This window comes from Simochromis diagramma, unplaced genomic scaffold, assembly GCF_900408965.1.
Source record: "Simochromis diagramma unplaced genomic scaffold, fSimDia1.1 OVJJ01000705.1, whole genome shotgun sequence".
Taxonomy (NCBI): domain Eukaryota; kingdom Metazoa; phylum Chordata; class Actinopteri; order Cichliformes; family Cichlidae; genus Simochromis; species Simochromis diagramma.
In genome coordinates, this window is record NW_024387448.1 from 553,062 (window position 1) to 579,327 (window position 26,266).

General features: G+C 41.1%; 1 protein-coding gene across 7 annotated transcripts in view; it reads right to left on the bottom strand.

The window, feature by feature from the left end:
• The window catches only part of agrn (agrin), a 259,725-nt gene that overhangs the window by 191,870 nt on the left and 41,589 nt on the right, over nucleotides 1–26,266 (bottom strand). For 6 of the 7 annotated variants that reach the window (XM_040013639.1, XM_040013642.1, XM_040013640.1 and 3 more), the window contains exon 3: nucleotides 2,386–2,406. The exons of the other annotated variant lie outside the window; for it this stretch is intronic. In XM_040013639.1, coding sequence (XP_039869573.1) covers nucleotides 2,386–2,406 — 21 coding nt within the window. The remainder of the gene's footprint in view (nucleotides 1–2,385; nucleotides 2,407–26,266) is intronic. 7 annotated transcript variants of the gene reach the window in all.

Here is a 26,266-nt window from a genome sequence, read left to right on the forward strand (position 1 = left end):
CATCTGTTTTTCTAAATATTCAGAAAATGCTTTACTCCTTAAGTAACTATCTCCAACTCTTTAAGCCCAGTGGTCATTTATTTCTAACCCTTTCCTTTCAACAAAACTAGAAAACCTCCAAGGTCCTGATGAAAGAGGGCAAAAAGAAGACCTACAGGTTCTCTCACCGGTAGCTATCGATTGTGTCTGTGCAAAAAATACAGTGGTAAAGCTATACAGAAGTGAAGGAATCTCGTGGCCACTTATCCACCTGTACAATGAAAGCTATTACTCATGCAGCTTATCATTTAAAACTAATGACATCAATTCTCTAGGGGACAAAAACCTGAAGAGCCACAAGCTACAGGACTTAACCCTGTAAATCTCATTACTGCACAGACTGACCTCCCAAATCAGACAGCAGGTAATTGCACACTCTTGCATCTGAAAGTCACATTAAAAGCCCGATAATGGCTCTCTGACTCAGAATAAAAGGAAACACCAGAGTGGACAAGAAGAAGAACAACGAATCTCTCTTTGGCAAAGAAAGGAAATTGGTACCTGCTTGAGTCATAGCAAGGTCTACAAAGGATGCACTCTCCAGATCGCATTCGTTGTTAATGGTGTGCTACTTGTGAAAAGGGCAAAAATACCTGTTTCTTGATGAATAGGGCTGCTTGAGAAAAATGCTAGGTGTGGAGATAATAAGGGTCCGCCGGTGATAAAAACCCACACAGTTCACAGCTGAATAGGCTATTCATGTGCTATCAAGCACTGTGATGAAGCAATAAGAAAAACATTTTGTCTAACAAAGCAGATGGACTGAGGTCCAGTAAATGGTCAAATGTAACACAAGTTAGGAAAAATAAAACATATGATGGACAAGGTTCTTTTGCTTCATTTGAATTTTGAACAAATTAAAATCAAGCAGAAAAAAATTGTTAGATAAAAGAACGTGACATATGAACAATTCAAAGCACACAGAATGAAATAAAACAGAAGAAAGATGCTGTAGTAGTAGTCCAACGCAACGGGCCCCACAGAAACCCAGTGGGATCAGTTGGGAATCTGAAGTAGGCGTGCCAGATCTACTTTAGAGTGATTAAAAACTCTGCTGCATTTGTTTATTCAGGTTAGTTCACCTAGGCCAGTTTGAATGTTGTCATTAGAACCAAAAGCCCCTGAATCCCTGCATTGTTTCTATGCAGTCTTTGGATTGCAGCTAATTTATATTTTACATAGTTCAAAGAGGCATGTGCTGTATCGTACACCATAATGTTATTGTCTCAAGCAGAGTTTAATGAGACTATAAAAGCATCACAGCAAAGAGAAGAGCAGGATAGAAACAGCAATGACAAATTTTGGCTTCTGTGAAAACTCTGTAGTTCAACCTCATTTGGGAGTAGGCGATATAAGTTTTAGTCTCAGCTGTCACATGTGCTTGTTTGCAACAGCTTCCTTGAGCTGGCTTGTATAGCAGTTAATGAGATCCCGAAGGAAACTGGTGTTAAGCAGGTCACAGACTGCTGCAAGCACCAGAGCATTCATAACCACACTATGGATGACCTTTGACCTCACTCCTATCCTTGTGCTGGCTATATAATTTTGTGAAAGTCTAAAGCCTCACTTGAGGGTTACCCAAGCGAGGCTAACCCATATTCACGCACAGCCATCTGCGGTTTTTTTCCATGCATGTGAAAATTACAACTGAATGTTGTAATGCTGTTCCTACCAGACATTAGGACTATTTAACTGCCCTGCTTGCTTTAACCTGTCCAGCTGTCTATACAGGCCGTGTAAGTGGCTGCTTTACTTGCATCCTGAAGCACATTTTTAAGCTTCCAGTCTATATTCCTGCAGTGACAAGCCAAAATGACTGGGCTGTCCATGTAGACAGCATTGGCATTACATCTTTATACGCAGCTGGACACAACAATAGCAATCTACGACACCAGCCCTATACCGCATCAAATTACAAACGTATAACATGCATGAAATGAGAGACTGAGGCCCTTAAATCTGTCAGTAAGTAAAATTACCAGGTACAGAATAGCAAATTGCAGAAATGTTGTTCACCCATGCAACAGGTGAGCACAGTCACAGCACCCTGGTCCCTGTAAGAATGTATGCACAGTCTACATTCTTACAGTGATAATAAAGAATGGGATAGGGGACGGGATAATCCTTGTCATATTAAATAGGATACAAGTTACTTTACCATTCATGCCTCTGACTGATAAAAGTTATCATTGCCAGCCTGTTTTTTCCTCAGTGACAAAGACCCTAAACACTCTGAATTCCTAAGGTTGCACTTTAATGGTACTGTCCTTTTACTGCTTTTCTCCAAAGGACATGTGAAAATAATTCAGCTGGGAGCAAAAAAGCCAAAGATAAGCATCTACTTACCTGCAACAATATATTTGTGAGCTTCAGTATGCAAAAGAGGGAGAAAAGAAGGAGGAAAAAAGCAGTGAGTGATTAGATTGCAAGCCAAGCATAAATTCCATGCTTTTTTGTATGTGTGTGTGGGTTTTTTTTTTACATGGATAAGCCTAAGGTGGATTAGTGTCATGAAGCTGATGAATGAGAATGATGATGAGTAATAAGTAAGTAATGCCCACTGTTTATGGCAAAACATGCATATCAGTCTTAGTGGAAACAGATGCCAAGAAAGTTCCAATATATAGAATGATGCGAATCTTGCATGTACTTTGAATAAGCAGCACAAAGCTTTGGGCCTTACACTGTCAGCAAAGTCCAACAATCACAACGACAAAATGCCTGCAACAACCCACTTTACTCATGAGCGAATCACTAGAGACATGCAAAATAATACATTTTACTCATCTCCCCTATCTTGCACACATGGGTTCACACACAAATGTCAATCTGCTGATGCAGATTGAGGAGGAGCAATGTTGACAAGGTCTATGAGAGGCTCATGCATAAAAGATGGGCTGTGCAAGGCTGGAAGAGGGAGCGACTGACTGGGGAATAGCACAGAAACCACAGCTCCCTCCATCGATTACTAGCCAGGCACTCATGGAGATATTCTGTCCATGTCTGAGCTATATGTTGGCATCAGATCAAATTATGTTCTCTTCCAGGAAACGCAGACAAAATGCCCCTGTTTGTGGGTCATGACCTTTGCACCAAGCCTGCGTTGCGCATTTTGCAGTGTCACCACATTTTTAGACAATTATCAAAATATAAAGTGAGAATTTAACTTTTAAATGTTAGGCAGCTGTCCCTGTTGCAGTATTTGAAACACTCTTTGTGATTGGGCACTCACTGCATGGTGGCTAAAGCGGCCACCATCCAAGCTACCAATCAGGCAACGAGGCTATTTCACTGAAGGTTATTTAACGATGAACCCAATTGACTATGTGCACGTTAGCATATGCTACTTCCGGTGCGGAAACTCCTGTGGGGAGCTTTGTTTCCGGTGTCCTATTCGCACCTTGTTTACGGTCCAAAACAAGTTAAGCAAATTAATGAATCAAGCGGCGATTTACATTTCTCTAGAAATGGGCATTTACCCAATATATCTGTAAATGATGTTCATCGACTTGTTGATATTTTTTCCCCGCGCCTCAGAGCAAAAGAGAAAAGGGATTCAAATGTTATATTTCTCGGCTGTCCCTTGTTTATCACGGGTGTTATGTTCTAAAAATAACCAGCGATAGGTGAAATCAAGTAGCCAATTTTATTTTTTGACGGTGCAAAACGTTTCGTGGACATTGTGGACATCCAGTACTGCACTTCAGAGTCACACTGCTAGCGATCAATGCAGCGATTCTGTACTGTACAGGAGAGACGTCACGGAGGAGATCGTCTGCAGCGATCAGGACGCAGGACACAATGTAACGTAAAAATAAGCATGCAAACTTGCACTAAAAAAATCTGCGAAACAGCGAGGTGAAAGGTGAACCGCGTTATAGCGAGGGACCACTGTAATTTTGAAGGTAAGTCACAACATACCCCTTTTTCACGGTTTGTTAACATGCTGTGTAGGTGTGTACTTGACTAGCTGATATCAACATAATGGGGAAACATCTGGTTTGACTATTCTTCACCTGTAGTTTGAATGCTGAACATTTGCCTGTTTAAATCACAAGACCAGTCACTATACAGAGATGTGCTTCTGAATGTGGACAATGTGTCTTCTGCTGCAGTAATGCAGTTCTGCTTGTGTTGAGTGATGTAAACAACTGATCGATCTAAAATCTTTAAATGTCAAAATTGATCATTAGATTTTTTATGACACAACAGTGGTGAGTGTTCCCACCTTCTGCTCTTTGTAACTTAACGCGATCTTTCCGTTTTCGAGTTTGGGACATGATTTTGGAGTATATCTTCGCAGTAGCGATTGACCGCAAAGTAAAGCTACCGGAAATGTACAACCCCACATCCGGTCTCAAACCAGGAAGTTAGCATTTTCTCGTGCAAAGGGTCAATAGCGCGCAGCTACAACAACAACAAAAAAAATGTAGCAGTTATTCTGCAGACAAAACAGGTGTTTTGATGGGTTTTGTCCTGGAGCTGGTATTAGGAAAGCGCCGGCTCTCCTCCTCTGTTCCGCCCTCTTGCATTTCTCCTATCCTACTTTCTCTACTCTTGTCTTGATCCTCATTATTCCAAACTGGGGTCTTTGTGGGAGCAAACGGTCTATTATCCAAAGATGGAGCTTAGGACAACTTAAAGCTTTGGAGGAGTGGCTATTTATTTGGGTTGAAAGACAGAGAAGAAGTGGGGGAGTGTGTGTCTGGCCTGGCATTCCCATATCACTTAGGCTAATGTGATTAAGGGCGAGTGAGAGAGGGAGTTCATTTAGCTCAAAGTGTGTTGTTACTAAGTGATTCACGTCAGGGAGATTCAAAGGGGGAGAGGCAGGGATACTGCCAGTCACTGGACTTCCTTGAACACACACATATGCATGGACGATCAAATAAGAATAGCAGTATGCTGCATTTTTAGTGCCTGGTGCTCAAATTAGCACGCATGAATACACACACAAAAATGCTCATTGGTACCACCCAAGGTCAGAAATGAACAAAGTCCCCATTATTCCGTTTCTTTCTTTTTTTTCCCTTTCTTGTTTTTCATTTAACTCTTAACACTCCCGGTTGCCCTCTGACTTACCACTACAGCTCAGCAAGTGTTTCTTTAAAAGACACGATCTGTTCCAAGCTAAAAACACGGAAAACATACATGAGGGGTAAACAGGACGACAGACTGATTTAGGCAGAAGAGGTAAGAGGTGGTGGATGCAGTGTCTCGGTGGTGCGTGAAACACAGCAGATGGATCTGCTGGACTTTTGAATGGCTTTTTGCATGCTGCCACCCACATTCACATTACACTAACAGACATTGCCTGTCAGTGGCACTTCGAACTGAGCTCTCACACACGGAAAGAAAACCTGTTCCATATTAATGAGAAGAGACAGCAATCTCTTTTAACTTAAACATCTGAATCTGCTGATCTTCTATTAAATATCTCCAAGTATTTTACATTTATAGATCTTTTGCTTTTAATATAAAATGAATATCAGACTCAAAATCAACTGAAGCAACAATTCTGTCTAAACCCCAACCAGTCCACCAGCAGTGCCCGACTAGAAACAGTGCACCAACTTGCCCTCTACACCCTAAGGTGTAAGCTCAAGCATGTTGGTGCATTTTTGTAATGGTTCTAGTCGATTGAAATAAAGGCATTTTGCCACTTGTTAAAATTACAGAGACAGTGCCTGGATATGGATTCTGGTAATTTTCTGTTTTCCTTTCTTATTCCCCGTCCACATGATTTAAGGAAACACTAACATTGAGGAAAATCTCCTTCCTATAGAAACTGAGCATCTTAAAAGAGCAACTGTTTAACTATCTGAAGGTTTTAAACAAGATTACAGTGAAGTTTGTTTTTAACCCTTTCACGCATAGTGGTCACTACAGTGGACAGCTATTCAAAGGCTGTTTTCTTGTATTTGTGTCAGTGTTGATGGTATACTTGCACTACATTGGACACTGATGTGTCACTCCATACACATCAGTTGTCCAAGTGTAAGTGTAAAAAAACTCTTTGAAAAGTACATGTTTAAAAAAAAATGAAGTTCAAAAATCTTTTTTTCATGCCTAAAGACGAATAAATATACTTAAAAAAAAATCCTGATTGAGGTTGTAAAAGTAAAACTTATCATTGCAACTTACCTATAAAAAAAACATCACGTACTTGCAACTTTGACTTGAGACAAACCAAAAGCCCACATCGCCCAAGTTCTTCAGTTTCTCCTGGTTGCAATATGCCACAGAATTGATTTTAAAGCCATATTATTTATTTATAAACCCGGGGATACCTTTACACCAATGAAGAGAGGACTGCCGGTGGTGCTCAGGGCAAAATAGAAAACAAGAAGAAGCTGCTTTTAGTCATTACGCAGCACAATCCTGGAACCAACCGCTCGGTAGTCTTATAAATGAACCTAATGCTTTGTTTAAAAAAAAACAAAAACAGACTAAAAACTTAACTAAATGCTTTTAAACACATCATTATCACTCTGTCAGTAAGATTTATTTTTCACCCATGTATTTTATTCTTTGATTTCATGTATATTCTTTTAGATTCTGCTTTTTTTTACTTTAAACTGATTTGCTTTTGGGAAATGTTTCATCCCATTTTAATGGCGCATTAAATCAGCATGTGTATATAAATCCTGCTTTATGAATAAAACTGCATAGTTTTCCCAGTGAAAGAACATGTCACACATCTTATGCTATAATAGTGTTTTTCCTCTTAATGCTGTAAATTACACTAGTGAATAAACAGGAAGGCCTGTGTCAACATTTGTGTATTTGTCATGAGGGAAGTGAGTATTTGGTACTCAGCTGAGATCCGCTCCACCCTCCACCACCAAGAATACTGTCCATTCTCAAGAAGACCACCCTCCCACTCCCCCAAACAGGAAGGAATTTACAGACAGGAAGAAAAATGTGTCATCCCTCCCTCCTCCTTTCTTGCTCTTTTGTACCCTATCACATACCTCCCTCCGTTTTCACATTGGTCAAAAAGCGGGAAATGGGAAAATACAAACTCTAACTATGAACTTGTATGTTTGTATTACACCCAAGATCTTAACCACCTTTCCAGATGCTGATAATCCTCAAACTCTTGCACTCTCCTTCTTTGTCTTCAACTGGAAACTAGTGGTGGACATCATCAGCGAGCGAGAATGAAAAGAGCCTTTTGAGATTCTTGATTCGAAAAGACCGTTTTTGGAGATGCAGACAACATATGTGAATCTGGACCCAAGAGAGCCTTTAGGTCAGCCACAAAAAAGTCCTGGAACTGGGAAAAGGGGGAGATTTCTAAGAGACTTGGACCAACGACTGCACTTTCTCACACGCAGGACACTGTGGGTGTAAAAAGTCCTATCAGTTTCCAGCTGTGAGGTGTATACAACCCTTTCACCATCCCCTCCTTTTCTTCAGCACTTGAATAAATAGAGGCTGAGAAATGGGCCGGAGGGGAAGAGAGCAGGGGAAAAAAAGGAGGGTAGGATCCCTTTGGTACTTGTTTACCTCGTGCAGCCCATCCTTCATGTCGCCCCAATTTACGTGGCCTTGGCAGACTTTGCCAAACAAATGCTCGCCAGAAGAATAAGCAAGAACTGCATTGGTTATTTTCACTCTGGCGGATTTATCTCAGCTGATGGGAAATTAGGAAGTGATGTCAAGTGAGTTTTACCATCTCCGACTGTCCTCGCGCCAGACCGTTTAGAGTTCTTAATAATTTATCTCTTAGTTAATGCAGTGGAGTCGTGTTGGACGAGAGAAACAAGCATGTAGGCTTGTTTTCCCTGTGCACAGCGGCCACATACATTTCGCAACGAGTCATTTGCATATGCAGCGCTGTGATTATATATAAGGGAAGATAGAAATGCAAAGAGGGGTTCCCTTCGCTCAAGCAGAATCTTTTCACAATAGCGCAATTTCACGCCACGCAAATCTGCAGCTCCTCTGTGGGCCCAGGCTGCCTTAATTTAATTTTGTGTGAGGGGAGAGATTAAACACCCACAACCACACATCAAGATAGACAGCCAGGACTGACTAAAAAGCCACAAAGACAATAAACTGACACATTTATACCAGGTGGATTTTGCCAGTTTTGTTCAGTTACATCTCCATTGTCAGACTTGGCAGATGCAACGGGCTTCATATACTCTGTCTTCAGAAATATTCGTTTAAAAGTGCAGATTATGCGATTTTAGGAGATGCCTCACAGAAACTTTCTGGAGAAATCAAAACGCTTCAATCTTTGGGACTCGTCTTGTTTCAAAACAGGAGACAGCATTAATTCGGCTCCTTATAAGGAGAGAGTGTTATCTTTGGTTAAAGGAGGGTCCAACTCCTACCAACATTGTGCTCCATGTTAGGACGCTCCCTGTCAGCACTATTCCTCTGTGGTCCATTTACATCAAGGCCTGACAGCCCCCAAACGTTCCTGACATTCCAGCTGTAGCAAGACATGACTGCCTTTCCCTAAACGTTTGCACTGTACGACTTCAAGATGCAGCCTTATGTCCACCGAAGGCGAAAGCTAAAACCAAAACTTATAAACCCCTAATTTACTGAGAGCATCGGTAAACAGCTAGCCTTTATGAGACACCACCAAATTACTGGCTTATACCTTCAGCTGCAAAAAACCATAAATAATAAGTAAATGAGAACAACTGAAGTGAGCTCAGCTGTACTGAAACACAGCTGGAGGAGGCTGAACGTGTGAAACTAAATGGGTCTATCCAACCAATTCACACTTTTTATACTGTATATTCTTGATTCGCCGACACTGGTGACTCATGGACACTTATTTCACAAAAAACTCAATATGTCAGTAGAGGAGTTCACAACTCAGACAGGTATAATAATGACTGCCAAAGCATATTTGACAACTGGCCTGACCTTTCCCACCTAATGCTTCTGTACCAGTGCCTCTCCTTAGTCTGTGCACGGGTTAAATTCCAGTAATTTTTCTCCCTGCATAGGCAGAGAGGTATGAAACTGGACACCAGTGCAGGTAACGTCTGTCTCATCAAGGTCAAAAAAGCACAGGGAAATGAAAATTAACAGAGCGATCAATAAAGCAGCAAGTCCAACCTCGCGTCCTGTCACAGCCAATGACATCACTGAATTTTCAGCCCTGGCCTCACTTCAGTATAAGGTGTCCTATCAATCATCACCACTTCCCTTTAAATACACCCCTCCCCCAATCAGAAACATAGCCTTTCCCCCTGATCCATTAATGGCTTCTAAAGCTCTCAATGTTAAAGGAAAAGGCTTTTAATTTGGCCAGTTAACAAGCTACTACATTCATCCGCAGAGCAGGAGATTCGTGGAATGAGACAGCACCACAAATGAGAGTGTGGGCAAAATGAGAGGAAGGTAGGGACCATCAGCTATCCTAGAATCTACTCAGGACGCTTACAGGGGTGCAATTATCAAAAACACACATTAACAGAGGACAAGAACATTTGGTTGAAATCAGGCAAAAAAGTCAGATCCAATTCTTGAGACAGGAGACATCTGAACTGATGATGAGATGAACACAGGCTGAAGTGATTAGCCAGCAGGCAGAAGACGTGCGCAGGACCGTAATTGAGGAGTGTTATGTCCTTGAATGCTGACGGGTACAGGCACTCAACAGATGAGAGATATCATAATTAGCTTCATGTAAACCCACTGGCAGAGAGGACTTGCGAGATCGGGATACTGGTTAATTACGGATCAGCCTGGTGTATTTAAAGAGAAAATCTCCATTATAAAAAAAACTTGGGGAGGAGAGGCTGTCCAAAAACTGAAGACATTCCTCTACAAGGAGTAGGGAGTCTTTTATTAGTTAAGATTCGGTTAACATTAAGTTATTCACCACTCCAAATTACACCTAAAATGAAGTGAAAACAAGTATCTCAGGCAGACATTTAATCTACTAAACTGCAAGTCTACAGTTAGATCTCCAGTGCACCTCCTGTCATGGCTGACAGTGCAGAGTTTGTGTTAAATATGCAAGTTAATTTACAATCTTTCTACTTTATCAGTGTTTTCACATATGCAAAAGTGGATTCCAGCTTTGCCGACTATATAAATCTAGCTCTGCCACACTGAGACTTTGAAGAAAAGCTACATGATGAAGAGAAATACGCAACAGCAATATTTTTTTAGGATTTCGATTAAATTAAGTTATGTTCCCTTTAACAATACATACAATAGAGGAGAGATTATTTTGCTTTTTCTTTTCTTTTTAAAAAATTCAATCCTGTGTAGTTAAAGACTTATTTGTTTTGAGACATTGCAGTCTACATACCTTGAAATTGCAGCTGGAGCTTACAAATTTATTACAAAAAAGTCTAAGAAACACCCTTCAACTATGTTACAAGTGTTGAAGTTGCATAGTTTGTCCACCAGAGGGTATCTGGTAACATCCGTGGTGGCACCACATGGTTTGGAACTCCACAAACACAATGGCCACCTGATCCGAGCACAGTCGGGCAAAGTAAATAAAAAACTCCGAGTATCAAAAGTTACGAAAATCTGTTTGGGTTTCGTGTGTATGAATTTTTTTTAAATCCACTGGCTATTGGATGTTGGCTTTTTAAATAACTAAACTAACAGCCTTAAAAAGTTGTTATTAAGCTGAAAATGTTGTCCGAGCATGAATGCAGAGCACTTGATGGTTTCTGAATTGTGCTAACATAACATTTAATAGCAGTTATTGTTTGTACTTTTAATGAAAGTACTGCGCCTTTAACTGAGGCCCAGCCGACTTGTCAGTAAAATCCATAAAAGTCAAGGTCTTCAGTCATTGGACTCGCTATTCTCCGGTGAAAGAAACAGAATGGGATGTGGACAAAGCGGTCGTTTTTGTCTTGTGTGGGCCGAGATAAAGTAGTCAGTGAAAAGGTTGCCATCCATCTTCATTCGCCTGCCATGAGCTTTAGCGACTTCCGCCCCCAGTGTAGCCTGCATCTTTTCTGCTCTTCTTGTATGTGTGTGTGAGTATTGTACATAGATAAGAGGTTAATGAAGTGCATCCACCTTTGTCCCTTCGCAAAATTAAAGAGACTTCATTAAGCAGCCCGGCTCAGTGTAATTTCATCCTGGTAATACATGGATGAACATAAAGAGACACCTGAGGATGGCATTCATAGACGGAACAATGACAGAGAAGCCTGCGCACGTCCACAGATACGTTCAAGCTCCTGTTAAAATGGGACTCTAACTACTAAGTGCTTTTGCACTCAGGTTTAAATTCAAGTTACAATTCTTTAACAGGTCCATCTGAGTAAAAGCTACGTGGATGTTCTTAAAAAAAAATTCTGAGAAAAGTTGAAAGAGAGATATCACAATTGTGACATCAGTACCGTGTCCCGTATCTCTACCTCTTCCTCTTCCTCATCCCAGTCCACCCCCTCCCCCATACTATTACCTCTTTCCTCCCTTCCTTCTGCTCACATCCACATCCTTTCATCTCAACCTCCCACACATTTCAGGTCACCGGGGAGGCAATCGTCTTAAGTGTTCCAGCTGACAATGTGAGCTGATGAGAAACCTTCCTGTGAGTGTTGGCTGGCTAAGGTAAGCTCCTGATCCACCCTGCACAGCATACAAATGCACAAAGCAAGCTCATCTGTACCTTTCTCTTCCCCTTCCTCAAAAAGTTTCTATCTAATCATAAGTTCACAAAGAACAGAAATTAAAGGAAGAGCCAATTCCACTGCTTACAGAGTTGACACACCATCGTCACGAAATATTTGGACTGCTGAAAATCAAACCTAATAGGGGGATGGATGTAAAAAGACCCATGACATTTCCCTTTTATTAATAATTTTTAAAATCTGAACACAAGGTTAAGGTCAGGGGCGCTGTCAATGTCACTAATCTCTTTATAGCCACCTTGAAGAAGCGGTCATTACATGTATTGGCCACAAAGGCAAGACTTTGCTGACTCTACAGACCTTTCCCATAATGCTTCGGTGACATTGGTTTAGCAATATCATCTAAAATAAAGGGCAAGGACAGGGGGCCAGGAGAGTCAACAAATCCCAATTTACAGAAGAAAAAAAAAAAGGAAAATTTCTCCAGTAGCAGTTTGTCTTTCACATTGTTAAGTTTTTTGATTTTATACCAGTGGATGTACACCACCATCAAAACTAGCAGTGTGAACTACTACCAGAGTACCATAAGAAGGAAACTGTGTCCTTCAAACCACTCTGAGCACGGCTTAGAGCAAGCCAAATTCCAAATATGACTGCAGAGGTCATGTTACGCACAAAACATGACATTTATGAGTGACGATTGGAACTAACTTTTGGTTGCTTGACGCTGAGCTCAACGAATTAATCGTGACTTTATTTCCTCTGCTCTGATAAGTATCAGTAAACAAATGTTAAATGCCAACAGACAAGCTGAAGGCAGCAGTGGGTTACGAATGGTTTTTCACACGTCCATTAGTTTGCATTCATTAGTGAGTAATGTCACCGTTAATCCTGTGGGATCTACGCACTCCTAACCCAAACACTATGTGAAAAATTTGATTTTTACCTTCTGAAAAGGTTTTTTTTCTTCACAGGAAAAGGTTAAGTTTAGATTTAGGTTTATATCTCATCATTTTTTCAAAGGTGCCATAACTCACGCCAAGCTTAAGCAATATTGAAAATTCTTTAGAGATATATTTTTATATCTTTAAAGAATTTTCAGGTGGTACATCACAGAACGAGGGTTCTGGGTTTGAACCTGATGGCCAGCTGGAGTCCTTGTGCGTTTTGCACTCCCTGTGCCTGCGTGGGTTTCCTCCTGGCACTCTAGCTTCCTCTAACAGTACGAAGACACGCTTGTTCGGTTAACTGGAGATTCTAAACTGTCCGTAGGTGTGAATGTGAGCGTCAGTGATTGCCCCTCTCTCTGCATTAGCCCTGAGAAACACTGGCAGCCTGTCTAGGGTGTCCCCTCTGGCTCTATGATAGCAAGGCAGCTGGGATAGGCTGGGATAACCAGTTAAGAAAATGGATAGATGGACTGCTAACAGTTTTTCATAAGCAGATTAATGATAAGCAGCATCACTGAAACTGGACATGAGCCTGAAAGCACATTGGAAAAACACTTATCTTTATGAATACTGGCCAAAAACTGGGAACGCATCAGGTCAAATCAACGCCATCTGCTGATGAAGGCAGTGAGATGAAAGTAGTTTTGCTAACTGGATGTCTGGTGTTTCATGATCAACACACTCGTACCAAATGTGAATTTAAATTGATCATGGCACAAACTTTGTGGGTAAGAATTGCTGTTAGTTTATAGTTCCATTTTTCTAAAACTTCTTCAGATAAATGGGAAAATCATGTGTCAAAATTAAGCCACAGTTCAGAAAAACTGTTCTAGGTTTTATGAACATTTTGATGCCTGTATTTTAAGATGCAGCTGGCTCTTTAGAATCTCCTGAACATATTGAAGGAGTATAAATAAGCTTCCTTTAACATGCATGAAGCCGAACTAGAATTAAGCTGTAATTGATTTAAATTAATTTCAAATGAATTAATGCAAATACAACAAAAAATAAAAGTCTTTAAGACAGTTTAATAACACTGTTATCTGCAGTACGGTTCACTTTTCCCCACATTTTCTCTCACCAAAGAAAGCCTTTCAACCGCCTGAAACTCATTTTATGCCTTGAAAAATCAAATTATATTTTATTTTCATCCGAAGGAACCCATAGCTCATAAAATGAAGCGCTCTCTCTATCTGCTGGGATTTAGGACTGCAAACACTCTATTAGCAAACATGGCCAGCCTCTTGTATAATGGACAAGGATAGGGATGTATAATCAGCCTAATTGGCTCTGGGTGGATTTAATAGCGTCACAGAATAGTCATGTCACGAACCACTAATTAAATGCTGTAATCAATATGCCGCCTCATATACTGAGCTCCTGATGCGGTGTTTAACAGCCATGCCTGAGGGTTAGAAAGAGGACGTGAGAGTTCATTCATTCATGTAGGTACGTGCATACGTGCATGTGTTTGCGTGGTGGTCTGGTGGTGTGTGTGTGTGTGTGTGGGGGGGGGGGGGGGGGGGGGGGGTTATCAAGTGGTGGAGCAAGTGTGCAGACAGGAACCGTTTGATCTAGCTGGACAGATCCACTGAGACTGACAACCTGTACACCATTTATATGAGGGCGAACTCAAGGCTCTGCGCTTGATAAGATTTTAGCTGGTCTTTGGATTATTCTCCTAATACCTGCAGGTCAAATGATCATTATTTTCATCAGTGGATAATGTGCCCATTATCTGTTTTGATCCATTCACTAACTGCCACTGTCCAATGATCAATCAATATTCTCTCAGTAAATTAACTGTGTTTCTTCTTAATGTAAAGTTTGTTTGTTTTTTAACATGTAGCTTGTTACTACCTGGACCTACGTCCTCAGATGTCTTCTTTTATCTGATAACTCTGAAGTAAACCATACTTAAACTGTAATGACACAGAACAGATAAGCACAATAATCCTGCAGTGGAAGTTTGAAGTTTTGCTTAAAGAATCACTGTAATGATAAATCACTCTCAAATACTGCTTGACCCAAGCACTTTTCTTCCATTTAATGCCCTACATTTGTGTAAGCTCCATCAGTTAACGACTGGAAAAGACGGGATAGCATTTATGACATCTTACAAGAGTCCAAAGATAAAAGATAACGCTACGTCCACACGTACCCAGGTATTTTTGAAAACGCAGATTTTTCTATGCGTTTGCACGTTTTGTCCACACGTAAACGGCGTTTTCGGTCACTGAAAACTGAGATTTTTAAAAACGCCTGCCAGGGTGGATATTTTCAAAAACTCAGTTTTTGCATTTACGTGTGGACGAGAAAAACAGAGAAAACGCGGCGTCAAAGGTGTGCGCCTTTTGTGACGTCACACTGTGCGCCACGTTATTGTTTCGGTGAAATGAATTTCTACAATACTGTTACTGTTAATTGTACTCTCTGCAGTGTTTAAATGCTTACATATACACACACAGTTACTGTCCCTCCACACATAGGACTGGGTTCTGCTTCTATGCCCCATCTTTGTTTACTATTTCCCGCCGAGGCTTCTAGACTTCTGATTGGCCAACATTTCTGCACGGTTAGGAATATATCGCCACCTGTTGCTTTGGCATGTTCCTAGCAGCGTTTTTCTTCATTTCTGCGTTTACGTGTGGATGGGATTATTTTTTAAAACAAAAACGGAAAATCTCAGTTTTCAAAAATACCCGTGTACGTGTGGACGTAGCCTAAAACATGGCTTTGCTTTCCCACTACATTCCTGAACATTATCCCTCAAGGGAAGTTTCTTCTGACCCAAATAAAGCCTCAAAAGAAGAAAACAAAGTGGCTATCAAACTGTTTTTGTTAACGATAAAGCATGTGTTGCAGTGAATGTCAAGTCCTACTCTTCTGTGCCTCAAATTCTTATCCTTTTTGTGTGTTTTTTATTATGAAAACAACCCCGTACAACTGTATTTTTTCAGATCTACTGGATCCATCCACCAATTTGCAACATCTTCAAATACTACATCGCAGAATCAGCATTGATTCGGCACCAGCTGGATCTTTAAAAACCAATGTTGGGACACAGTCAAAATCCATGGCTGGCCTCATGCTGCACTGTTTCTTAGGCCTACAGACAAACCGCAGCCTTATTTAACATCCATTAGCTTCCCAACTTTTAACAGTAAGCAGCAGATGGTCCAGATATAGCAGAAATTCACTTGTTTCTTTTGGCTCTTCCAGCTGCTTGAAAGATGAGAGACAGAGACAGAATTGCTCCCAAATGTCCCTCTTCAAAGTGAAAACTGTGGTCCTGAATCTTCTCGTCCTGTATAATGACGGTTCCTTTTTCATGTGACATATGTAGCTTCTGAAAGAAATGCCTCAACATAAAAAACACACCTGTGGCCTTTTGTGACAGCATTAGCGCACAAGTAGGTTGTACCACTGACTTCATTCCCCATAATCCCTCACCTCAGTTCAGTCATCGGCTCTGATCAGCTTGCTGTGGCCTGGGAATGAGGGCTTTGTTTCAAACACACAGATAATTCAGTTAGGGACAGCAGAAGGTAGTGGAGGGATGTGGGAGGATGGTATTGAGTGTGTCTGTGTTTGTGTGTGTACATAAATTGGGTGAGGGTATTACCCTGCAAATCTCCAAACACAGAGACACACACACACTGGCTGGGGAGCCCCCTTGCCCCAGTATTTTTGGGCTTCCTTCCAGTTTTACATCAGCAACCACCCCCATCTGCCCGCCACTCTGAGCACCCAACAATGGGCACCTATGTTCCCACAGGGAGACCAAGAGATGCTGCTAGGGCCTTTCTCCACACACACACACACACACACACACACACACACACACACACGTGAATAAAAACACGTACATAACGGCATGGTGAGCGTGACAAGGACCACATGGAAATTTGACTGTGTGTATCTGCTTTCTTGTGTTTCTTCTCTTCCAGTATGGTGTAACCCAGCAGGACAAAAACAGTGAATGAGGAAAACAGAGCCAGGGCTCCAAATTTACACACACACACACACACACACACACACACACACACACACACACACACACACACACACACACCCCTCGCTCCAGACGCCATCTTTCACAAGGTGAGATCTTTTTTATAGATGGGCCACAATAAAGAACAAGACAGCAGGACTATTGTAACCACTGCTGGTGTTTGTGTAGAGATGTAGTTAGCAGAATGTTTAGGTTCTCTATTATGCTCGAGTCTCTGAGTCAAGAGCAGCCATAAAGCAAAGTGAAATGGGAGCTGTCAGACTTTGAGAATTAGAATTGGAATTCAGGGCAGGATAGCTCCGCCAAAGCCATCTGGTTAAGCCATTTTTGTGAGTTTAGGGATTAGGTTACATTCTAAGCATCCACAGGGGGGACAGTGCAAAAAATTACAATCCATCTATCTACGAAAAGTGAAACAGACAGGCTGCGGTGAGGAGCGGCCAGCACGTAAAAGGAGCCGCAACGACAAAGACCAGGACTGACAATATACTGCATAACTGTTGTGTAGTTCTCGGAGATTTCTTTTCTTGAAGCTATTAAGAAAGGTTTAAGATCAGTACCTGGTCATGGAGGATGGATGTCTTCCTCAAGGACATCTCAGCGTGATGTATGCATGCTGACAAGATGATTTAAACCTTTGACATCCACCTAAAAACATGGTGTCTCTTTCCAAGATGTCATGCCACAACCACTAAGTATTTCAGCACAACCAAGGTCTCAACAACTGAACATTAACTATGTGTTGACAGTAATGGCAGGCACTGAGAGAAAAATATGTTGCATGACTGTAAAACATTGTGGTACAGAGATTTTATTAAGAGTCATTTGATGTATCAGAGAGTATTTTATGGGGAAGCTTAAAGTATTAACTTTCTGTAGAAAAAAATCAATGTTCAAAGATGTCAGAGCCAATAAACACCTACGGTTTGACAATCATGCTGCAGTACTGTTTAGTGTCATTGAACTGTATGTTACCAAGGTATCAAGACTAAGGGCCAAAGAAGTGTTTTATGGAATTTTAGTGCACTACTAGAGTCTAATATGGAAATGATAATAAAAACAGATCAGCAAGGTAACCTCAAATATAACTTTTTAGCTCAAATTTATGGCCTATGTATCAATCTCTCTATTGCTTTCTAGCTAGGTAGATTTTCATGCGAGTTCATACACATATTGTTCAAGAGTTATAACATTTGAAAAAGTGCAATGCTAAACAGGAATGGATAAGATTCACCTTCAAAGTAAATGTTGTGCTTTCACTTTGAAGGCAAACTGTCTCTATTTCTATTTTGTGTTGCACTTTTCACAGTTTAACTACAGCTAGGAGAGCGGCCTGCAAGTGTTTGTAGACATGTCCACCATTCTCATTAAAACTACAGGCGACTGGAGAAATATGCTAGCTATCAAAGAAATCACAAGGAGGTTTTGATCATCAACCTCCAGCAACCACTTACAACCAGCTGAGGAATGAACAGTCTCTAAGCCTGTGTGCCTGAGACCTCATTCACATGATCCTACATTGTCACCGTGATTGTCACACAACTAAAAAAGCTGACTAGACAGATGTGACAATTAGTTATTTTATATATCCCATTGCTTGCAGTTCAAATGATGAAATAATCATAAAGAAATAATATTAATAATATTACTAAAATGAATAATATCATGTATAACAGATATATGCATAGGTTATGACTCTCATACAGCTATATAGTTATAGAAAAGATGGTTGTGTTAGGATGCCTGGGTCGTTGACCCAGGGTTTTTGAGTTTATTATATTATTTATCATTTCTAGTCTTTGGTTTCGTTGAGTTCTGTCTTATGGTTTATGTCTTTGTCTTCTCTAGTTGCTCTGTCTCCCCTGTCAGCTGTATCCCCTTGTCTAGTTCGCGTCTCTGTGTATCCTAGTTGCTATATCCCCATGTCCAGTCAGTGTCTGTGTCTGCCCTGGTCCCACGTCTCTGTTCCCTCTGTTGTAGTGCCTGCATGTGAGTCTGTGTCTTTTGTTCAGTCTGTGTTATGGGTTTCCTGTTTTACTTTGAAAGTCCATGTCTGATGTTAATGTGTCTGGTTTTGCTTCCCGTTGTCTCGTTAGGCCTGATTTGCCCCAGCTGTGTTTCCCTCCTGTTACCCATTCCCTGATTGCTCCCTCTGTGTATTTGAGCCTTGTGTTCCTCTGTGTCTGGGTCGCGATCTACCGTTTACCTAGCTGTGTGTTCTGTCAGTCCTCTGGTTTAAGTTTATTTTGATTTTTTCCAGTTATGTTATATTTTGAGTTTTGCATTAAAGCTGTTTTGAATTCACGACTGTCTCCGGAGTCTGCACCTTGGGTCCTATTCCTGTCTGCACACAGCCACTCGTAACAGGTTGAAACCTTCAGACTTGAAAGTGAGCCCACCTTAAGCTTGCACTTTTCTAGCTGACAGCAATGGTTAAAGTCTGCGATTGCAAAAACAAGGTTAATGTATATGTGTATATATATGTCTAAAGAAAAAACATGAGCTTTCTGGAGAGCTTATAGTCCCAGTCACTACTTTCTAGTCCTTTTCAGTAATGATGTGTTTATTTTGTGTAATATGAATTAGAGCACTATAGATTGGGGTATGCTTTAGTGTGATGACAAGCCATTAACCCGTCGCCATGCAGTGTCATTGGGTTCTCTGTCACATCCTCCCCTTGGTGGATGTGTTCAGAAGCCAAAACAAGAATACACCGTGAACAACAGTCATACTTTGCTAAAATATCTAGCTGTTCAGTGCAAAACTGATGCAATCTATGGTCATGTGACATGTTGGCAAAATCGTGCTGACTGCATCCATCTGTAAATATAATCAATGGGTAGAACACTCAGGGAAGTTCTGAACATATCACACTTTAAAGTGTCAACCAAAGCAGCGAGCCATCAAAATAACAGACAAATGGTGCCAGCCCTTTCCTTTGGAGCGGAAGTCGCAAGTTAGATTCCCTCCCAGTATCCAGTATGGGTGCTGGCTGGGCCCGCCATGCCAAAAAACACCAAGCCCTGGAATGGTGCGGCTACATCTGCAGCCTGTCCGCAGCTCGGACACGACACATTTCACTGCATGTTGTACTCTGTATGATTGTGTGTGTGACCAATAAAGCTCGTTTCCTAATAAAAAAATAAAAAAATAAATAATACATGGAAAGGTCAAGCAAATCAAGCAAATACATTAATGTAGAGAGTTCTTAACCAAAGTCTTGAATAAAGCTGTTGAATTACAAATGTGCAACTGTGACGTGTGTGGGTGATGGAAAGAAGAGAAGAAAAGCTGATGGAGAGGCTGAAAGAAAGAAATTCAAATCCATGTCCAAGTGATTAGCTGTAAAGTTATGCCCATTAGGCAAATGATGATTATTGGCTGCTCATTATTAGGCTATTACGGCATCATTAAAATGACATTAGTAGCCCATTTTGCGTCGAGAGCAGTTAGACACAAACACATCATGAGAAAATCCCGCCTATAAGAATCGCTCGATCTAAAGACACACAATTTACGCTCGCTGTGATCTCACAATCAGAGACAGAAGAAGAGATGGAGAGGAATGTAGGTGCAGGCTGACACAGGATCAACTTCGGACATGTATGGGCTTGCCTCATCTCTTCTATATAGGTGTCTGCTCCTCAGAGATGCACTACTCTTACCTGACATCTCAAGTCTTTGCTTAGGTGTGTACCTTTCATTCTGTTCTCCTATGTCACACACACACACACACACACACACACACACACACACACACACACACACACACACACACACACACACACACACTGAAGTCAGCACAGTACATGGTTTTGTTTTTTAGCTGCGAACTGTGGAAGGCTAAAAAAAAAAACGCCCCATGTCGGAAGTAACCCATGCCGGGAGAGTGTGAGAATGAGTGTGCCTCAGGAGGACCAGTCATTATGGGTGAATGGACAGGATGGGACTAGAGCCATCACGTGGAGGGGCTCAAGTTGCACACAAAATCTCATAAGGAGTCCCACACACAAAAAGCAGGTGGGGGTCCCAGTGCTTGTCACTGTGTGGGATCTTGAAGTACACTGGTACAGAGAGCGTGCAGCATTTTGCACACATGCATGCTCACAAACACAAAGGCAGTTGTGGTGCTGGTACGAACCCATGTTGAAATGACTGCGTATGGTGGACAACAACTTTGAAATCCCAAACAAATGTATAGCTGTTTTGTTCAAGTAGACCATTTATTTTTTAGTATTTGACATATAGCAGACATATTCTGGGAAACCGAGATAACAGATCACTGTTAATTTAAATAAAATTTGTATTTTCTTCATTGAAGGATGGCTAAGTTCTAAAATGCAACAGAAAATGCAGGCTGCCATGGTCACATAAAAAAAAACTTAACAGATACTCTAGTGGATTAAGTTTCTTTCTTTCATTATCATTATAATAATTGCAGTGTTGCATTAGGTATTTATTTAAGACCAGTAGAAATCTTAAAGATGCTGAAAACAGTTGTATTTTAGGTAAACATATATTGTGTGGTATTCGATGATCTGTCCGAGCACTAACCACTTGTGTCCATGTAGAAAACTCGTCAGTGACACAAGCAATTAACTGGAATTAATAAAGCACTGTTTAGTGAATGAGTACCTAATTATGCCTTCGCTAACAGCACATAGAAGCATTTTGTGCTGGATTATGTTTTCTGTGTCCTCCAAGTTAGGTTAGTAAATAAAATGTTAGTGAATAAAAGAATTTAGACCTCTCCTGCACAAGCTCATCAAAGGTCTTTGGCTGGACGAAAGATCACTGGAATTCCTCTTTCAGATGTCACGTCCTTAATCTCATTATCTGAGAGGATATGAAATCTGCATTCCTGCCTTCTCACACACACAGAAACCCACACACACTGCTCAGAGCTCCCATTTCATCTCAGAGGGACATGGTGGTTATACACAGTCATTCTCTCACAAACACACACACACGCACACACAAATATGCCCATATAAGTATCACTCCGAAGAACACACAAGGTAAACTTAGAAGAAGAACAAACAGGTAAATCCGAAGATGCTCTTTTAAAAACTTCCTCTTCAAAATCTCTGCACTGCACTGAGTGACAAGTGGACCTCCCACTGTAACAGGCCCCGTGATGAGGCGTGACCACTCCTGACAGATGTTTTGTCCCATTCGGAGCGGCATGATGTGGCCATTGTAGCGGCCACTTCCACTGAAAAGGCCAAAGAAATCCCACACCAAACAGGGAGAAGAGTTTGGCATGCTACAGCAAACATCGCTTTCTGCCTTAACAAAGCTGTCCTCACATAAAACTCACCATCAATCAATCAATAAGCTGGTGTGACACCGGCAGGGAGCTGCGGCACATCAAAGCCACACAACAAACTTGGGTGCAGTTTTGGTGTTTCTAAGTTTTCAGGTGTTTTCCTAAAGCAGATTTGAATCAAATCACCAGGCCAGCGTCGAAATTAATCAGCAAAAACCTTCTCTGAGCCACAAAAAGAAGGCATTAAAATCCTATTACTATGCACACAAAGCCTCCACTGTTTCTCAGCAATGTTACAGCACCCCGCAAGGTACTTACATGCTAGTGCTAACTAGCACCATCACTGCCTTCTCTACCAAAGACCACAAATCTCTCAAGTTAACTGCGATGGCGAAAGAGGAGCTGTAGGGTGTTTTCAACAGCGTTTTGGTTTCCATTAAGACGGGACTAACCCTGTTAGATCTTTGGGAACATGCTCACCACAGTGGGTAAAAAAAGACATGTGGTACTATGTGTGACATACAAATGTTGTCACTAGAGACCAAAAAAGCCAGCTTAATGTTGCGCCTGACTATCGCAGCTGTACACGTTGTCCAAGGTGTACATTTTTGTATTTCACAACAGCTTCAAACATGCCTTTTTCAAGCTTTGTAAAGCCATGTTGGCAGAGTTGCTGCAGCGAAAAAAGGGAGGGGGCTCGACAGGGAGTGCTTTAACAGGAAGGGAAGGGCCCTGAGTGGAGAACACATGAAAGGACGACTCCGTCATCTGGTAGTTTTAATGACAGACTGGGCGGCCTTGTTTTGACTGAAGAGCTCTTTTAATATGCATGACAAAAGACATCCTTCTGGGACCTTCCCTGCTAACAGCACCAAATCCCCTGACAAACTCCTGTTTGTTTCTTCATCGTGTCATCGTCAGCAGCGGGCAAGGTTCCATCAGAGCACAAAGGCAAAACTCTCCACGTTTGATGGCCCATCCAGTCGGTTCGAGATCTGCAGCCTTTGTGCACAGTGAGCGCAAAACAAAAAAGGGCAGACAGTTCAGGTGCTTGGCTGCTGGAATGGGGCTCTTACTCAATATTATCTCCCATACTTAAGCTGTATAGAGCTCTTCGCTCCTCTTTTTTATGTTTTTATTGTGTTTTTTTTCTAATCACCACAGAGCTCGCACTAAATCCTGCAGTGAAGAGTACCGAGCACACACAAAACAGCCAGAAAATTCCCATAACGGTGAATACTCACTGGGCAACCACTCTTGTAAAGCTAAAACATGGATTTCAAAACAGCCCTTTTACTATAAATGATTAAACAAATTCCCCGTTTTCCAAGTAAAATTCATGAATTGGATCATTATGTATGCAGAACTAGGTCAAATTCTAATGTACTGATGACTTCATGGAAAATGTCAGTGAACTAAGTGGAGCAGAGACGTGCAAAAGATGGAGACAAAAACAAAACGGAAGGCTAAATTTTTGGCTTACTTGCTACTTTTTAGAGCTTCAAGAATATAACCGGATATGAGGAACTATATCAAAACAACACTTGTTTTCAAAAAACAATCCACCTTCTACTTCTATGGATCAGATGGTCCTTTGAGGTGTGATAGTGCTGAGTGGGGGTTAGCAGATGTGGTTTGGGAAAGAGACTGGGGCCATTATGAGCAAGTAACATTAAAGTAAGAGGGTGTGGTCTTACCTGGACGAGCGTTGGCAGGACAAAAGAGGAGACAGCACATGAAAGAGAAAGAAAGAAAAACATCAGACACTGTTTGGCAAGCTTTAAGCCACATCTCAGCACATTTGTACAGTATATAATCGCCGCGCCGATAAAGTGCTGTCTAGACAGAGGTATATGCATTTTTATTATTTCCATAATGGGCACTTGGAGTACCCATCTTACTATCGTGGCGAAGCACTTTAAGTCAAGTTACACAATGGCAAAATTCATCAATCATCTTCTTTTTTTCAGCTAAAGATCTATACTTGCATTCAGACTGGAACTGCAAGCATATGCCTTACTGGATCACAGCAAAATTGCATCAAGGTCTCTGACTTAGTTGTTGTAACTATATAAGTATTGATTTTTGTTCCACTCAATAGTCCTTTTTATCTTATGTTGGATTTGTTCAATGTCTTCCAGGATTCTTCGGTTATTTGTGGCAATGTCACATCAGGACAGAAAGAGGGTCAGAGTTTCTGTCACTGACACACGATTAAGCCTCAGGGGAAACATAATAAAGAAAGACATTTTCAGTCTTGCACTGTAACCCTGAAGTTTTCAACATATTATCCAGTGGTGATAGATTTGAGAATAGAAATGAAAGATCCTAATACAAAGTTCATGCGGTGTAGTAAGAATTAATCCATTAAAAATACACAGGAGAGGGCACAGGTTTGTGGAGGCTGCATCTTTCCTCGCCATCTTGAATCCAGTGCCAGAGATGGACATCGCCATTCTGCCTGATTTTATGTATGTGGCTAGAGACCGGCCATATCGCCTTATCTTCATCTGCCTCCTCCACCACTGCTTTTTCCTTCCTTATTTACACATCATCCTCATTCTCTTCACCTCAAGACTCATCTCCTGAACTGAAGTCATGGCTCTAACAGATGAAAACGTGCACAAATGTGCTAATTTATTCCCAATACTGTCATGATTACTCATTGTTAGTACAGCTAAAAGTAAGCTAAACAACAACAGCTGATAAGCTAACATCTTGGCAGCTAACGTTAGGCCTAAATATCCCACTTTCTCTACAATAAAACAACTTGATTACATTCTCACATCAAATGAAAGTTTATTTACTAAGTGAACACCCCCGGGCACTTTATGTTTCTCCATAACAACTTTTCCCCATAGTGGCCAGCTAGCATAATACTGTGCTATTACGGGGTACAGTCTAAATTTAACGTTTTGCTCTCTTGGCTGACTAAAATGTGTTTGTCCTACACTGGCCACCATAGCTAGGATTATTCAATTGAATAACGAAGAGAAAAAAACAGAATCTACGATCCACTGAAATCTATAGGTGAGATTTTCCACATTAGACCGTGAACACAGGTAGCACTCTAGTTTATTCACAACTAGGATTAGGTCATCGCATGTCCTTCTGTGCATGTATAGCAAACAGAGCTTTTCCAGAAGTGAAAATCCACCTGATGCATACTATCTAGTGCCGTTAGCTACACACAAGAACCCTGTAAGAACAGTTACAGTTGCAAAGGTAGGTGATTTTAAATTGGCCATTCTTGTCAATGTGTCTTTTCCTGCAATGGATTGTCAGCCTGTCCAGGTAGCATCTTTCTTCTTACCCCTCATTAGCTGGGCAAGGCTTTAGACCAGATAAACCCTGGCTGAAGCAATTAGGAAAATTACAAAGTTTACAATTAAGTTAGTCTTTCACTCAAATACAGAGTCACATCCAGGTGATCATTACAGAGTAATTTGGATTTATCACAGCCAGAGTCAAGTTTATAGTAACTATAGCAATAATAAGTGGACACAGAGTAAATTATTGCCCCATTATACAAAATATATATTCCTCTTCAGCTCTCATTGGACAGTATAAATAATAACTGCAGTTGAGAACATCCTTGTTCACATCCTTTCCTATTCTTTAGCGACCATCCTTCAGCTCAGTGACAAGCACTGAAATATTTACAGCCACAGGATCAGTTCACCGACAGCCTCCACTTGGCATTAGGCAGGCGCCCCAGTGGTCACGTTCTTTTTGTCATCCATATTTCAAAAAGTAACAGGGAGGTGGGGGTTACTGCCCAAGCAAGAATATGACCCAGAATATGAATGAGCAGTGAAAATCAAAAGCATCAAAGTGATCTGATAAAACTTCAAAGAATGAGACGGAAAAAGTTAAGACAAGTCAAGAACCATGTTTGGAAAAAAACCTGTCTCATTAATTTTTGATTTAAATCCTCTTCCAAACCCTCCGTTTGCCTTGTTTGGTGACACAACATCAAAGTACAATATCTGTCGACGTATGATTTTGAGCTTACCCAGGGTCACAGAGGTAACAATGCATGATTTATAGGTGCTGATTCACGGTCAACACAGAAATTGAGAAAAAAATTTACTCTTTGCTGAAAAGCTCTGAAATTTTGGTGAAGATTTTAGTGAAAAATGTTTCCTGGGCACAGGAAGGAAGAACTTCACACCATTCTGAAAATACTCACAGGAGGATGTTAGATGAAGAAAGAGGAATAACAGATATACAACAGAAGTGACTAGTTTATCACACAGCCTGGTGCCTTGATAAAGAGATACCCAGCTTTGGGAAAAGAGCTCTAGACAAAACAAGACTGCTCTTCTTTCTGAGTTTCCTGCCAGGAGTGATAGCCATTCCTATCCATCTGTGGGTCATGAGAACAGCGGGTAAACCCAGCAGGTCCCTA